Genomic DNA, 16,133 nt, shown 5'->3' on the forward strand with positions numbered 1-16,133 from the left:
GATGGGTATTAAGGAGGGCATGTATTGCAATGAGCACTGGGTGTTAATACAAATAATGAATCATGGAACACTACATCAAAAACTAATGAAGTACTGTATGGTGACTAACATAACAATAAAAAAAAAGTATTGTTATCTCTGGCCGAATGGATGAGTACATTTCCATCATTTTCTTTTTATTACCTCAAATTTCTTTCCTTATCTCTTAGTCACTGCAAATAATTTCCTCTAAATCTGATGTAAAGCAAGTCTCTCTGCACCTTTTTGCGTTTGGATCCCTTTGCTTTGTTGTTATTAGTATGTTCTTTTGTTGTTATGTAGATATTCTTAAATCTAAGAGTATATATAGATGATGTCTGTCTCCCTTGGAGGGAAAAAAGAGAAAATACTACATAGGAAAGTAGATATTTCTATATAGTATCAACAGACATTTCTTCCATAATTCATTTGTTGAGTGACTGTTATATATTGAATTTAAAATGAACTTCATTATCTCTAACAGAGAACCTTAAAAATTTTTTGACATTCCTCGAAGAACTTAGTACTCCGGAAGGAAAATGGCAATGGAAAGTCCACTGTAAATTTCAGAAAAAACTAAAGGAATTGGGGAGGTAAGATTTGAAAAATAACTATATAATGGTTGTTGATGTCAACATTGTGTTCATAAAATTTCTGTTTTTCTGTGATTATAGATTATGGATGTTGCTTAGTTTTCACAGATGTTCTTAGCCAGTCATAAGGGGCAATGTAGTTACTCTAGCCTATTTGGAAATAGTACTCTTACTTAGGTAGAGGTTTGCTAAAGCTGAATTTCTAGTCCGGTATATAGGTAAAATTGGTTTAATCTTTGCCACTTGAGGGTTTAGAATAGTAATCAAAATGGAATAGTCAGCACTCTATTTTTTTTACCTGATCTAGTGGTAACTAGATCAGGCTCTCCCCCAGTTGAGGACTACCTTAGGCAGTTAATCTGTTCACACACACTGAAATATTAATCCTGACGTGGTAAGGGGATTTGTGATTAGGACATTAATTTATGTAAGATTTCCAAAATGCCTAGTGATCCTTGGATTACTAGTCCACTTGAGAGGTTCCACAAACAACTCTATAATAAGATGAATTTTGGATACTCTGTCTTACTACTAGAGTCCATATAGTGTATTTATATATTTAAGGATCTGAGAGAGACTGTAGTTAAGAATTCTGTTTTACAGTTTGTCAAATAGCATTTTTGAAACTTAGATGGCAAAACATTTTTCTTCTAATACCTTCTAATTCTAAGGAAAACATTTAGGGAAATTCAGGTTTAAATAATTGAAAAATATTTAACTTTTTGTAGAAATTCACTTTTTAAAAACTTGTTTTATCTTCAAATTATGTGAAAATAGGCATTGGAAAAGCCTTTACCTTTGTGTAACAGATAACAGTGAACAGATAGTAATGAGGCCCAAAGTCAGTACCCTCATCTTCCTGACAATAGTAATTTCTACCACGTGTTGCGTTGTGCTTGGAGGTGTAGAAATAGCTTCGAGCCATGTATTTTTTTGAAGGGAAGATTTGTATTTTTTTGTCCTCCTGTGCCCTTTGTTGACATTCTAAATTAGTAAAGCTAAAGGGGGAAGTGTTGTTATTTAGTACGTACAATGAGATTTTAGTCTAAAGCTGAATAGTGACTCTCAGGCTTCACACCCATAGAAAACCCCTGGACTTAAATGTGGGTTGCACAATTCCTGCTCCCCTCTCTCTCCTAGGAAGCACCTGTCCGTCAGGCAGTGAACTAAAGCAGTGCAGTTGTCATTGGTTGCCTCAATTGAGAAATTACGGTTTTAATTTGAAGGAAAAACATCCATACTAAATTTTAGAAATGCAGATCCAGATATTGAACTACTTACTTCCACAGATTGAATGCTAAAGCTCTAAGTTTGTTGACACTTCTGAATGTCTATCAGAAGAAACATCTGGTTGAAATTTTGTCATACCACAATTGTGATTCACAAACTCGAAATGCTCCAGAATTGGATTGCCTTATCAGACTTCAGGCTCAGAACATACAGCAACGACACATAGTCTTTCTAACAGGTAAAGAGTGCCGTCTTAAGCTTTCTATTATGAATGTAGGAATGTGGATGGAAGGGTTTTGTTGCCGGTAGTGGGTGTTAAGCACTTTCATGGGGGTGGGGGCAGACATCATTGTCCATGTAGGTTTTCACATGTTTTATACTGATCTTTTTTTTTTTTTTTTTTTTTTTTTTTTAGAAAAGAATATCAAGATGCTTTCCAGTTATACAGATAATGGGATAGTGGTTGCGACTACTGAAGACTTTATGCAAAACTTTAAAAATCTTGTGGGCTATCACAACTCAATCACAGAAGAAAACCTTCCACTGCTTGGTGCTAATGAGAATCTTGAGTCACAGTCAGGTAACTTTTCAGTAGTTTTACTTTTCTTTAAGGCAGACAGAAAAAGAGGAATGGTTTTGTGTTGTTTTCATAGAACAAAATGCCTCCTTTGAACTACTCGCCCTCCATGTAAACAGCTTCAGGAGAAGTGTTTCAAGGCACTTACCATTCTTATACTTAGCATACACAAAATCTGCTCATTTATTATGCTGTAGTCAATACAACTGTTAAGTATGCTGCATACTACCAGAGTAGGCATTTTCTCTTTGAGGGTATGTAAACCTTATCAGGTGCTGTTGTCAGCAAGGGGTTCTGTTTTTAAAAAGGAGGACATCGGATTATGGGGAATTTAGCACTGGGCTACAGAATCTCCCCAGATGTATATAGCAATTTAAGTACAAAGTAGCAGGGATATATCCATAGCTTTTGTGTTTTGTGAGATGGCCTCTGCTTTGGTTCCAGGTTTTATGTTAAATGAAAGATGTACATACTTCGTTTTTGATGAAAAGCAGAGATGATCAAACATTTGCTAGAACTAACCAGTTTAGTCGTAATCCAATGAAGCTAGATGTCAAAATTTTTATTTTTTATTTGTCTTGTCAAATACTGAATTACCGTATAACTTTAGATGCTGTTTTGACATTAACCCCTTTGGAGCTGGGAGTTGGGATTTCCCAACATTAAACGTGAACACATTTCGCAGAAGCTTTTAGCATCGGATTGTCTGGACATTCACACCTAGTGTGAGTGTTGTGACTAAGTGAACTTGTGGCAGAAGACCAAGCTTTAAGGGATTGTGGACTTGCAGACCCTGACGCATTATATTGTGTGAGTAGTGTATAATTTTAAAACTTAAACAAATTGTGTATTTCAATAGAGGAGGACTTTTTGTTTTTTAAATGTAGCTCTTTTAGAAAACGATGAAAAGGATGAAGAGGATATGTCTCTGGATTCAGGGGATGAAATCTCACAAATAGAAGTATGCAGCAATTTTCATTCAGAAATATTGGCGAAAGAGACCAAAGGATCACGTGGAACAGATCAAAATAAGAATATTCAAATTGAGTTGCAATCGTCTCTTGACGTGCAAAAAAGTTTATTAGAAGATAAGACTTATCAAATTGATTCTGAAGAGCGAGCTTCTGTTGCTGTAGTATGCTCTGAAGGAGAGAACAGCAATGCAACTGAACAAGATTCATATAGCAACTTTCAGGTTTATCACAGTCAATTAAATATGTCCCATCAGTTTAGTCATTTTAATGTTCTCACTCATCAGACATTTTTGGGGACACCATATGCCCTTTCATCAAGTCAGACTCAAGAAAGTGAAAATTACTTTTTATCTGCTTATACTGAAAGCCTGGATAGAGATAAATCTCCATCTCCATTAAGTTGGGGGAAAAGTGATTCTTCCAGGCCGTTTTCAAAAGAGAAATAATTATAGTAACTTTTTTTTGAAATAGGTTGTTATGGACTTTTTCTGTTTCTTATAAGTGAATTAACAATTTATATTTCATTCTCTAAACAAAAGGTTTCTTGTCCTTCCTCAATGTTTTTTTCCTCTTATTTAAATCATGATGACCTGTAACAGTTGAAGCATCTGAAAATTGAAATAAATATATATATTTTTAACATATATTGTACTTGAATTATCTCATGTTGGCACTTTTTAAGTTTTACATTTATATGTTACCTGTACTTGGGCTTCAAATTGAAGCCCGTTTTATATATCAAGTTAGATAATTTGCAAAAGTATAGTAAACAATGGCTTTTCTTTTTCTTCCCCCCCTCTGTCAGATGATACCAACTACTTTTGCTGAAATGACATACCAATCAACTGTTGTATTTATTTTAAGCTTTTGTGTAGTGTTTTTATACAGGTATAAGCCAGTGCTGTCAATAGATATTTAAAAGATTTTGGCTCAGTACTAACAATGAATGCAGTTTCAATTTAGATGATAAACTATGTATATAAGACTTAGGACTTAATACCAGGCAGCATTGTATTTATCTTTAGGCTTAGCCATGTAAAAATTTGCCTGTTGCTAAAATTTTGGGTCAACCTTTTTATTTGAGGTATTGGATCATTACAATTTTCAGTGCTTCGTATGGTCCTTGACTTAACCAAATTCAGTTTCATATTTCTAAAAGATAGGCTTCTGTTTATTAAAGGCATTGAACAAATTTGGAACAACTTTGCTAAAGATTTTTAAATTGGTAGTCTTAGAAAAATGTATATTTTTGAGGCGGTAAAAACTTAAGTGTTTTACTAAAAATAACTTTTAAAATTCACAAAGTATATGATGATCAATTTTAAAACCGTATCTATTGCTAATAACTGCCTGCATCAGAAATGCAAACTTGTAAAATGTTTTTGTAAAGTCCTAAAAACAGGAATTAGAGAAAAGATATACTGAGCTATTTTAGTTAAAGTTGGGATGTGTTAAGTCAGACCTTCCTTTGGCCCCTCAGAAGAACTTGGAAGAGTTCTAACCTCTTACATCTTTTTATAGAACAAAATACCTGAGTGGTATATTTCAGTAATAAGCTACATAAGTGTAGAAGAACGTGGTCTGTGAACAGGTCAGAAACCTGTCTTAAGGTAAGTAGAAAGTATTTAAATACCTAGATTGTGATAGAGCAGAAAAATGTTTTTTTACTAAGCTTTACAAAAATGTCTGTTTTATTGTAAAAAATATATATACACACACAGCATTGTACTACTTAATGTACAAGTTTTAAATAAGCATTTTTAAAATAAATCTAGGTTATTTGGAAAATACAGTTATGCAATGAACACATTTTATAATTTAGAAGCAACAAATGTGAAGGATTTGATTTTCTACATTTAAAACGAAGAATTAAAATTCTCTTCTTGATTTGCAGCTAAAGGCATGAGATTAGTTTCCAACTCCCTTTGCTTCTGGAGAAGGCCCTGAAATCACATTGATACGTTAGTAAGGTGTGCAGCAGACTTGCAAATTATTCCTATTGTACATTTCAGCCCTGCTAATTCAGAATTATATTTACTTTACTTTGGAAACCTGTAATCAGTTCAGTTACTTGGCCATAGCTTCAGCTTTATCTTTGTCATGTTGAATTTTAACCACTCAAAAAACCTACATCAGACTTTCTCACTTAGATATTGTATAGCTACCACATATGTGTAAGATTAAGTTTTTAGCATTCAGACCAGTAGGGATGACTTTAGCTATGGGGCTGAAATCCCCCAAAGGCTCTTAAAATGGTAATGAGACGCACTGAAGGAGTCTCCCTTAATAACATCCAGTGTTTTTCTTGACTGCACTAACCTTAGTGGCTTAGACAAGGCCCTGCTGAAATAGGAAGTGGCTACTATACAGGTGGGTCACTATGTACATGGTATATACTCCTGCCTCTTGACCTCACAACTTTTACCTCTATTAAGAAAAGTGCCTTGTCACTTTAAAGGAAAATTTAAAATATTTACTCCTTGTTACATATGCAATCTATATGTAACCAAAGCTAGCATTTAAAGAACTAGAGGAGGATACTTTCTATATAATTGTTATTGTGATTTTCTAGCTCTATGTGAACAAACTGGGTAAGCAACACTTGACAATTTAAAATGTAAGAGGCATATGTAAATGACTGGACATGGAAGAGGGCACTCCTAAAGTGGCAGTTTATTTTTCCTAAGATCAGGGACTGGTATTTAAAGGCCAGCTGATAAAGGTTATAGCCTTAAATATTGAATGTGTTACCGGATTTTATTTTTGCCTGAGCAAGCTAATGAGAAGTGACAGTAACTGATCTGGGAGGAGGAGATATAGTCTGATGGGTAAGGTTATGTGTATACTTTCACACCGAATTTTATTATTCTTTGGGACTGACATCAATATTCTGTTCTGGACACTGCCAACACATTCAATTAAAAAAAAAAAAAAACGTGAACTGCATTACTAAGAATTTAATTGTATTTCCTGTCTTGGGTTTTAGGGCTTATTAATCATGTTTTACCTTTTCAAATATGTATGCTTTTTTCATTCAATAAAATTGTCTTAATATTAGAACTGCCTCATGATTTCATACTGGAATATTTAAGATGGCAATGTGAATCAAATTGAAGGAAAGTGAATTTTATTTTTAACTGGGATGTGATAAAAGTCACATAAATTCATGTAACCAAATAGGCCTTTAAATTAGCCTTTCCAATACACAGCCCTCTATTAGCCATATGCAGAAAAGTTACATTCACGCTTGGTGAAAAAGCTCCTACCTGTCTCAGTTCTGATAGTCCCTTAAGGATTGCTTGCTGTCGATCCCTGTTTTTCACCAAGTTAGGATTAAGAAGTGGGTCCCTGACATCAGAATCAAATAGCTGCCGTTGTTCTTGGTCACAGTCTGAAGACAGATGAAAGTGGTAAGTCAAATACCATCTCTAATGTGATATAGCCCTATCCTATAGTAGTCTAAGGATTCATTAATAAACTTATAAAGTAATATTCAATTAAAAAATTTAGTAATGGACCCCAAAAGAGAAATTCTACCTCTCCTGGCTAAGGGCAAGATTATTAATTTCGATTCTGAATTTAGTGTTGGGGGGAAGGATACTTCTATTTTACTTACCATGTGGATTTTGGTACTGAAGATCCTGGGTTAAAGGCCTAGATAGTGGTGCATCTGGATCAAGGTAATAAATCTCATTGGTTCGGACATAGGGGATAAAATGGGATGGTTCAGAAGGCCCAGGTGATGTTTCTGTTTGACTGCCTTCTAAGATCAGATTCTCTCTTTCATAATTACTGTTTTTTAGTGTCTGAGTTTGTTGTGTTCTGTTTTTCACTACTGGAACTGGTGGTGACTGAGACCTGTTTTTTTCAAAAACACAATTTTTAATGCAAAATTATGTATTTTAGATTAAGCATATCTACTCTTTAATCACATTTCAATTTAGTCTACATGTAACACCTTTAGAAACACTAGGAAGAGAAGTGAGTTCTATGATACCTTTCCTAAAATGGCAACAGAACAGGACGACTTTTTACTTGCCATGGATATATACAGTATAGAGGAAAAATGAGGATCAACACTGGCTGAGTTGATTTAAGCCTAATGTTTCTTCGAAACAATGTACTTACCATGTGAACCAGACTTGTTAGAGCCACATTCTGACACAACTCTAAACCACCTGGTTCATGCATAAAAGGCATAGAATAAAATTTCTAACTACCTAAATCTACTGGTTAACTGATTTCTCACTATCCCTACTACTCATTTCTTCACAACCTCCTCAATCCAAGGAGAAGGTCTTTTCCACTGTTGACATAACTGGAAAGTCAAAAGATTTATTTGGGAGAGACAGTCCCAAGCAGACTCTGCGCTAAGCACAGAGCCTAACGTGGGGCTCGATCCCATGACCCCGACCTCACGAAACCAAAAGTCAGTCACTTAACTGACTGAGCCAGCCAGGCACCCGAAGTCAAAACTATTTTAGCTAAGTTTGCAGACAATACCTCACCTATATTCCTACCTAGATGTTTAGACCCAGTCCTTCAAATTTTAGGTAAAATGTCAGTCATATTTCCCTTAAACCTCTATTTCTCACCTCTAAGTCCCTATACTTTTCTGTTGCTGACTTCATATACATGCTTTGATCTTACCTATATTCTAAGCAAAATATTTTGTACTTCTTTTGTCCCACACAGCACTAAGTAGCTATGGAATCAATCCAATCCATAACGTACCTTTCCTTGCCAAAAGCATTACTTTTCAGAGGCTCTTCTTCCTAAAGGGTAGATAAATGCGGACAGGAGTAACAGTACTGCCGTAGTTCCCACAAATATTTTTGAAAATTTGTTGAAATAATCTGAGGGTGATAACTGAGTAACAGATACTGCATAATGGGATAGATTTTGTATTTTTCCAGTCATGAAACCAATGCAGTAATTCCTGGCCTTGTAAAATTATCCTCTGTCTATATGAACTACAAACAAGTTTTGAATGGCTGTTTGAACAATGAATAGCATTAATCTATACAGGGTTTAGTGTTGAGTGTTGGTAAAGGACCAGATAGTAAAACACTTTGGCTTTGTGGGCCACGTGGTGGTCTCTTGCAACTACTCTAAGCCAGACACAGACAATTCATAAAAGAATGAGCCTGGCTGTGTTCCTATAAAACCTGATTTACAGCATGATGGATTTGCCCACAGGCCATAGTCTGACAACCCCTGATATAAACTAAAGCAAATTTCTTAACTCTTGCTCACATATAGAACAGCCTTGTCAAAATAAGCTTGTGGAGAACTGTTTTCAATCTAGAAACATCAATACATACTTTAAAATATTTTTAAGACAGAAAAGTTTTACCTTTTTGATTAGATGCCACCTGAACCTTGGCTCAGTTTCTTGACATGAAGGAAGAACTGGTGAAGTGCCTCTGTTTTGACAAAGATGTCCAGGATTATTTCTTTCTACCAAATTGAGCAGTTCCATCTGCCTTCTTACTTTTTTTTCTTCTCTCTGCTTTTGCAGCTGTTTAGGGTACTTTTCTGATGCTGGAATATACCTTTTGAGTGGCTTATTTATATTCCAATCAGGCCTTTTAGGACATTTCTTCATATGTGTTTTCTCTGTCCTTGCAAACTCATTACACTGATCATTATACCAACTGTTTTCTTTTTCTAAGTTGGCTCCTTTAACCTGATTTATGAGTTCCTCTTTGTCTTTCTTAGTGTTAAACTGTTCATTAAATTCTGCAGGAGATGAACAATTTAGAATTTCCCTCTCTATTACTGTTCCACAGCATGATTCTGCACTGGTGAATGTTCCTGTATTTAAGTCATCTAGAGAAAAATTTCAGAGGATTAATTTTTAACACAGAATTAACTTTTTTTTCAAAGGCATTATAGTTTGGTTTTTTCCCCCCCCAAATTCTATACCCATTAAAAAAACTTTCCATTCTCCCTACCAGCTTCCAGCAACCACCATTCTACTTTCTATGATTTTGACTATTCTAAGTACCTTATAGAAGTGGAATCATACAGTATTTGTCATTTTATGACAGGCTTATTTCATATTAGCATAATGTCCTCGAAGTTCATCCATGTGTTTGTGTCATAATTCCTCCCTTTTTAAGGCTGAGTAATATACCACTGTAGGTGTATACCACACTTTGGTTTATTCATTCATCTATCAGGGGACATCTAGATTGCTTCTACCTTTTAGTTATTGATAATGTTGCTATGAACACTGGTGTCCAAGTAGCTCTTCTTACTTTTCAGTTCTTTTGGGTATACACAGAACAGGAATTGATCATATGGTAATTATTATTTTGAATTTTTTGAGGAAATGCTGTATGTTTCTATAGCGACTACAGTATTTTACATTACCAGTAGTGCACAAGGGTTCTAAATCTTACATTAAACCATTTTTAAGTATACCATTCACTGTACCGAGCAAACCCACAGTGCTCCACAATTTCAGACCCTTTGATTCACACCAAACAGAAACCCTCCATGCACTAAGCAGTAACTCCACATACCGCCTTCCCTCCCAACCCCCAGCAACCTCTCTACTTTCCATCTCTATGAATTTGTCCACCCCGCCCTAGACTCCTTATACGTGACCTATAGGATATTTGTTTCTGTGCACTCTTCCTGGACCCCATGCCCAGCTTATTTACTCAGCAAGATGCCTTGGTCATCCATGCCACAGCATGTTTCACAACTTCACATGATTCAGTCTTCTTTAAGTAGGCTCCACACCCAGTGTGGAGCCCAGTGCAGGGCTTGAACTCACAACCCTGAAATCATGACTTCAACTGAAATAAAGAGTCAGACACTGGGACGCCTGGGTGCCTGTCGGTTAAGCATCTGCTTTTGGCGCAGATCATGATCCCAAGGTCCTTGGATTAAGTCCCGCATAGGGCTCCTTCCTCAGCGGGGAGCCTGCTTTTTCCCTCTGCCTGCTGCTCCCCCTGCTTGTGTGCTCGTTTGCTCTCTGACAAATAAAATCTTAAAAAAAAAAAAAAAGTCATACACTTAAACCTACCAAGCCATCTAGGCAACCCCAGATGATTCATTCATTCTTAGCATCACATAATAGAGACCATTTTTTAAAAGAAACGTTTCACAGGACTGTCCTGGCTTTCATTTAGAGTATACAAAAGCCATATATAATACCATCTTTATAGATATTTCTTTCTCAGCAAAAGTCTAATTTACATTTTTGGTATCAATGGTAACTGACAAAATTTTTCATCAAAAACAATGTAAAAAATTTAAGTGATTTTTTTTTTCATAACTTGGTTTGAAATTAAAGTACATAAATATACAGGATCTGGAAAATATCCTTCCGTTGTTTGTTTGAAGTACTGGGAAAATGTCTTTTATACCTCCCTTCTTGGAACCAAATTTTTAGGGAAATATTGCTGATGGTTTTGTTTTTTGTACTTTCAGATCCATATGACTCATATACCATTATTTCCTGCCTGCAGACCACTGCTGAATCACATACAACATTGGAAAATTTTCCTCAAAAAAAATTTCCTTACTTTCGATAAGAATAGCTATGAAGCCAGTTGAGCAATTCTACAAAAGGTTTTCTTTCACTCATGATTAAAATTTTAAATACACAATTAGCTAATGAAAAGTCTGTGCTGCACATTAAAAAAAATTAATAGTCCAGTTATTGCTCTCTTATCCTGGACACTTACTAGGTGTGCATTCCAGGCTACAGATACTCTAGGACCAATCCCTAGTAAGGCTGCCCAGCCTGCATCATTTTAATACTGGATTATCTTTTGCCACTCTATACCCACTTAACACCTTTTTCTACCATGACTCTCTGCCCTGGCAAGCAGACTGGTATGAACCATATCAATGGGTTCCTGGGTCCTCCAACTTTAGTCAAGAGGGTTCACAGGCAGATTAAAGGGAGGAAAACAAATGAAGTCAGGATATTTATTCCACTGTCTCATTCCCTGTGTTGACCTAAGGCTGACACGGTCCCCTTACCAAAGGTCACTGCTCCCCTCAAAGTTACCTCTAACACAACTTTTGCCTTCTAGGTTTTGGTAATCAGCTTAGCTGCTGCTAGCACCAAAGTCATAAACTATCTCTGATTCCCTCACACCCAGTTCTTTGGAAATGGTCCCCTTCTACATAAGCCATCTTGAATTACTCTATTTTGGGACCCTGACTGATTAAATTCTCTTATTTAGAGCTATTCAGTGATAATACACATAATTTCACTATCTTAAAAAATTATTTTCACTTTCCCCTTAAATAATGTGTAAGAGTCATATAATTCTGTTATTTATCTGGACATAGGGAAGGGACTGAATAAGATTCATCAAGCTTAAGAGCAAAGTATCATAAAATACCAAGAGCTCATAAGCAGAATAATTTTAGATAAGTGAGCAGCTTTCAGGTAAGTAACCCAGAGCTTCTCCCTGAGGTGCAATGGGTTTGAACCCTACACTGGGTACCCCAGCTTTGAAGATCTGCTCTTGAGAGAGGAGTTCCCAAAACATCTAGCTTTGAAAGCCAATAGGGCTCATGTCCATGAGACCCACAAAGCTATAGCTGAAGGAAAAAATGGCTATTCTGTGGACTAACTTGCCCCAGGGCCCAGCAAAGAGGCAGCCAATAGTACCCAGAGTTATTAATATAAGTAAATGAACTTCTTTCACATAAAGTGTTGGCCTAAGGGGCAGGCATCTAACTTACCACATATCTAGGGACTTACTGGGATACTATTCCAGGGAAATGAGGCTGGCAGGCACTACCTTCATTTAAAACTCTAAGCCTGGGTGCCTGGGTGGCTCAGTCGGTTAAGTGTCTGCCTTTGGCTCAGGTCATGATCCCAGGGTCCTGAGATCAAATCCCGCATCAGGCTCCCTGCTCAGTGGGGAGTCTGCTTCTCCCTCTATCTCTCTCCCCCTGCTCATGATCTCTCTATTAAATAAAAATAAAATCTTGGGGGAAAAAAAACCCTAGGCCTACCCTGAACCCCTAATAGGTGCTACCTTTCACCCCCCCCCCACTCCAGCTGGCAGGTGTCTTCATGCTTTTCTTGTCCTACTTCACAGCGTCACTATCTCCCAGAGGGGAACTTTTATACACATCCGTTGCCCTGGATTTTATGTCATACCCTGGTTTCTGAAGCTGCTATGCAGTGGGTACCACTTGATCACCAGGCCCTGGAGGCCAGGGGGGCTTCTGCTTGTGGTTCTAGTGGACTGCTGCTGCCTGGAGGTCTGGCTTCCACACAGCCTGAATCTAAGTGCTTACTCAGATATCCCTCTCTAGTACACTGACTGGTCTTGCCACACACAACTACTGGGAGCTTTTAAAAATAAAACTAGCTGCATGGACTATCACAAAGGTTTGAGAGACAACCAAGAGCTAGGGTAGGGTTGAACTATAGGTTCAGTGCTTACATGAGGCCCTTCCTTCCATCCTGGCAGCTGTTTCATCTGATGCATAGAAAGCAAGACAGAGAATCGAACAAAATGAAGAAACCAGAGGAATATGTTCCAAACAGAAGAATAAGATAAAACCTCAGGGAAAAAAACCTTAATGAAACAATTTACCTAATAGAGTTCAAAGTAATGCTGATAAAGATGCTCACAGAACTCAAAAGAATGGATAAACACAGCAAAAACTTCAAAAAGAAAATATAAGTATTCAAAGTACCAAATATAAGTCACAGAGCCAAGGAATAGACTAACTGAAGTGAAAAATAAACTAGAAGGGTTCAATAGACTAGATGATACAGAAGGATCAGTGAACTCAAAGACAGCATAGTGGAATTCATCCAATCAGAGCATCAAAAAAATAAAAGTGAAGATAGCTCAAGGAACTTATGGGACATCAAGTAGAATAATATTCAAATTACATGGAGTCCCATAAGAGAAAAATGGCAGAAAACTTATTTGAAGAAACAATGGCTGAAAACATCCCTAACCTGGAGAAGAAACAGATATCCAGATTCAGGAAGCACAGAGAATTCAAAATTTGAAACACAAACCATCACTAAGATTCGTTATAATTAAAATGTCACAACTTAAAGACAAGAAGCATATCTTTAAAAAAGTGAGAAAAATCAACTTGATACCTGCAAGGAACCCTCAGAAGACAGATTTTTCAGCAGAAATTTTGAAGGCCAGAAGACAGTGGCTCAATATATTCAAAGTGCTGAAAGAAAAACTTCCAGCCAAGAATATGTTATGTGGCAATTATCATTGAGAATTAAAAGAGAGTAAAAAGTTTTCCGAACAAGCAAAAAATAAGAGTTCATCGCCACTAAACTGGCCTTAAAAGGAATGTGAAAAAACAAAGGGCGCTAATCAACAAAAAAAAAAATGAAAATAAAAACTTCATTAGTAAACATTAATACAAAATAGAAGTAGTGGATTAAGCACTTATAAAGCTAGTCTGAAGGTTAAAACAATAAAGTAGTAAAAATTACCGTAACTGGAATAACTAGTTAAGGGATACAAAAAATAAAAAGATATGAGGTAGAACTTTAGAGTGCACTCAAACTTAGATTGTTACCAACTTAAAACAGACTTATAAATTATTGTAAGCCTAACGGTAACCACAAAGCAAAAACCTACAGCAGATACACAAAAGATCAAGAAAAGAATCTAATACTATTAAAATCATCAAAAGAAAGGAAGACAATAGAGGAGAAGAAAGGAACTAGAAAACAATGAACAAAATGGCAAGAAGGACACACCTGTCAATAATTCCTTTAAGTGTAAATGTACTAAATTTTCCAAATCAAAAGACATGCAGTGGGTGAATGGGTAAGAAAATTAGACTGCCTATAGGAGACTCACTTAAGGAACCACACAGACATTTTAATAAAGGGATGGGAAAAGATGTTCTATGCAAATGGAAAAGAAAGTAAAGGTAGCTACACTTCTATCAGACAAAACATAGACTTCAAAACAAAGACTGCAGTAATTATGACAAAGAAGGGCATTACATAATGATAAAGGGGTCAATCCAACAAGAGAATATAACATTTGTAAATATTTATACACTCAACACAGGAGCACCTAAATATATTAAGACAAATATTCACACACCTAAAGAGAGAAACTGACAGGAGTACAGTATTAGTAGGAGACTTAAAACACCACTTACATCAATGGATAGATCATCCAGACAGAAAGTGAAAAAACAAACATTAGACCTTCCATTAGACCAGATGAACCTCACAGATATATTCAGAACATTCACTCTAAAAGAAACAATACACACTCTTCTCAAGTACACAGGGGACATTCTCCAGGACAGATCATGGTAGGCCACAAAGTTAGTCTTAATAATTATTATTCATGCAAATTCAAATTACATCATGCATTTTTTCAACCACAATGATATGAAACTAGAAATTAACAATTACCTGCAAAAAACTGGAAAATTCACAATCATGTGGAGATTAAATAACATGCCACTTAGTCAATAGGCCAAAAAAATAATAAATGTCTTGAAGCAAATTAAAATGGAAATACAACATAAAAGCTTATGGGATGCAGTAAAAACAGTTCTAAGGGAAGGGAAATTTGATAAATGCCTACACATCAAGAAACAAAATCTCAAATAAACATAACTTCCAATCTCAAGGAAAAAGAAGAACCACCAAAGTCAGTAAAAGGAAGGAAATATCAAAGATCAGAATGGAAATAAATGAAATAGAGACTATGAAGACAACAGAAGGTATGAATGAAACTAAGCTGTTTTTTTGAAAAGATAAAACTGACAAACTTTAGCTAGAACCTTCAAGAAAAATGAGAGGACTCAGAATGAAAAAGACATTACAACCAATACAGAAATACAAAGGATCATAAGACTACTATGAACAATTGCACACGAACAAATTTGACAACCTAGAACAAATGGATAAATTCCTAGAAACATACAACCATAAAGAGAGAGAAAATCCAAACAGACTTATTACAAGTGAGGAGAATCAGTAATAAACCTCTCTAGAAACAGAAGACCAGGCCCAGATGGATTCATCGGTGAATTCCACCCTACATTCAAAGAAGAATTAATACAAATCCTTCTCAAACTCTTCCCAAAAATAAAAGAGGAGGGAAACACTTCCAAACTCACTTTATGAAGCCAGCATCACCCTGATACCAAAATCAGAGAATGCTACAAGAAAACTAAATTACAGGCCAAATTCCTCAACAAAATAGTAGCAAACAGAATTCAACAATACATTAAAAGAATTATACACCATGATCGAGTAGGATTTATTCCAGAGATGCAAGTATGTTGCAACAACTGCCAATAAGACATACAACACAGTAACAAAATGAAAGATATAGATCATATGATCTCAACAGATGCAGAAAAAGCATCTGACAAAAATTCAACATCCATTTATGATAAAAATTCTCATATATAGGGTATAAGGGAATATACCTCAACATAAGACTATGTATGACAAGAAAATAGCTTACATAATATTCAGCAGTGAAAAAGTGAAAAGTTTTTTCTAAGATCAAGAACAAGACAAGGATGTCTATTTTCCACACTTTCACTCAACACAGTACTGGAAGTCCCATGGCAATTAGGCAAGAGAAAGAAAAGGCATCCAAGCTGGAAAGGAAGAAGAAAAACTATTTATGATAACATCTTATATATATAGAAAACTCTAAAGACTCCACCAAAATCTGTCAGAAAAAACAAATTTGATAAGGTGCAGGATATAAAAATCAATATACAAGA

At 35.9% G+C, this 16,133-nt stretch overlaps 2 protein-coding genes across 16 annotated transcripts in view; one reads left to right on the forward strand and one right to left on the reverse strand.

Annotated features, from left to right (window-relative positions):
* TASOR (transcription activation suppressor) overlaps positions 1 to 6,449 on the forward strand; it is a 50,462-nt gene extending 44,013 nt beyond the window's left edge. For 2 of the 3 annotated variants that reach the window (XM_040628662.1, XM_040628663.1), the window contains exons 21-24: positions 503 to 611; positions 1,901 to 2,079; positions 2,257 to 2,421; positions 3,029 to 3,429. In XM_040628662.1, the coding sequence (XP_040484596.1) occupies positions 503 to 611; positions 1,901 to 2,079; positions 2,257 to 2,421; positions 3,029 to 3,084 (509 nt within the window). In that variant the 3' untranslated portion in view covers positions 3,085 to 3,429. Of the gene's footprint in view, positions 1 to 502; positions 612 to 1,900; positions 2,080 to 2,256; positions 2,422 to 3,028 lie in introns of all 3 variants that reach the window. The other variant, XM_008703643.2, reaches the window with a different exon arrangement.
* Positions 5,070 to 16,133, reverse strand: part of CCDC66 (coiled-coil domain containing 66) — a 52,662-nt gene continuing 41,598 nt past the window's right edge. For 12 of the 13 annotated variants that reach the window (XM_008703639.2, XM_008703637.2, XM_040628667.1 and 9 more), the window contains 5 exons: positions 8,749 to 9,224; positions 8,127 to 8,167; positions 7,009 to 7,250; positions 6,659 to 6,783; positions 5,070 to 5,335 (listed from right to left, as the gene is read on the reverse strand). In XM_008703639.2, coding sequence (XP_008701861.1) covers positions 5,249 to 5,335; positions 6,659 to 6,783; positions 7,009 to 7,250; positions 8,127 to 8,167; positions 8,749 to 9,224 — 971 coding nt within the window. In that variant the 3' untranslated portion in view covers positions 5,070 to 5,248. Of the gene's footprint in view, positions 5,336 to 6,658; positions 6,784 to 7,008; positions 7,251 to 8,126; positions 8,168 to 8,748; positions 9,225 to 16,133 lie in introns of those variants that run through there. The other variant, XM_008703642.2, reaches the window with a different exon arrangement.

This window comes from Ursus maritimus, unplaced genomic scaffold, assembly GCF_017311325.1.
Source record: "Ursus maritimus isolate PB19 unplaced genomic scaffold, ASM1731132v1 scaffold_14, whole genome shotgun sequence".
Lineage (NCBI taxonomy): Eukaryota > Metazoa > Chordata > Mammalia > Carnivora > Ursidae > Ursus > Ursus maritimus.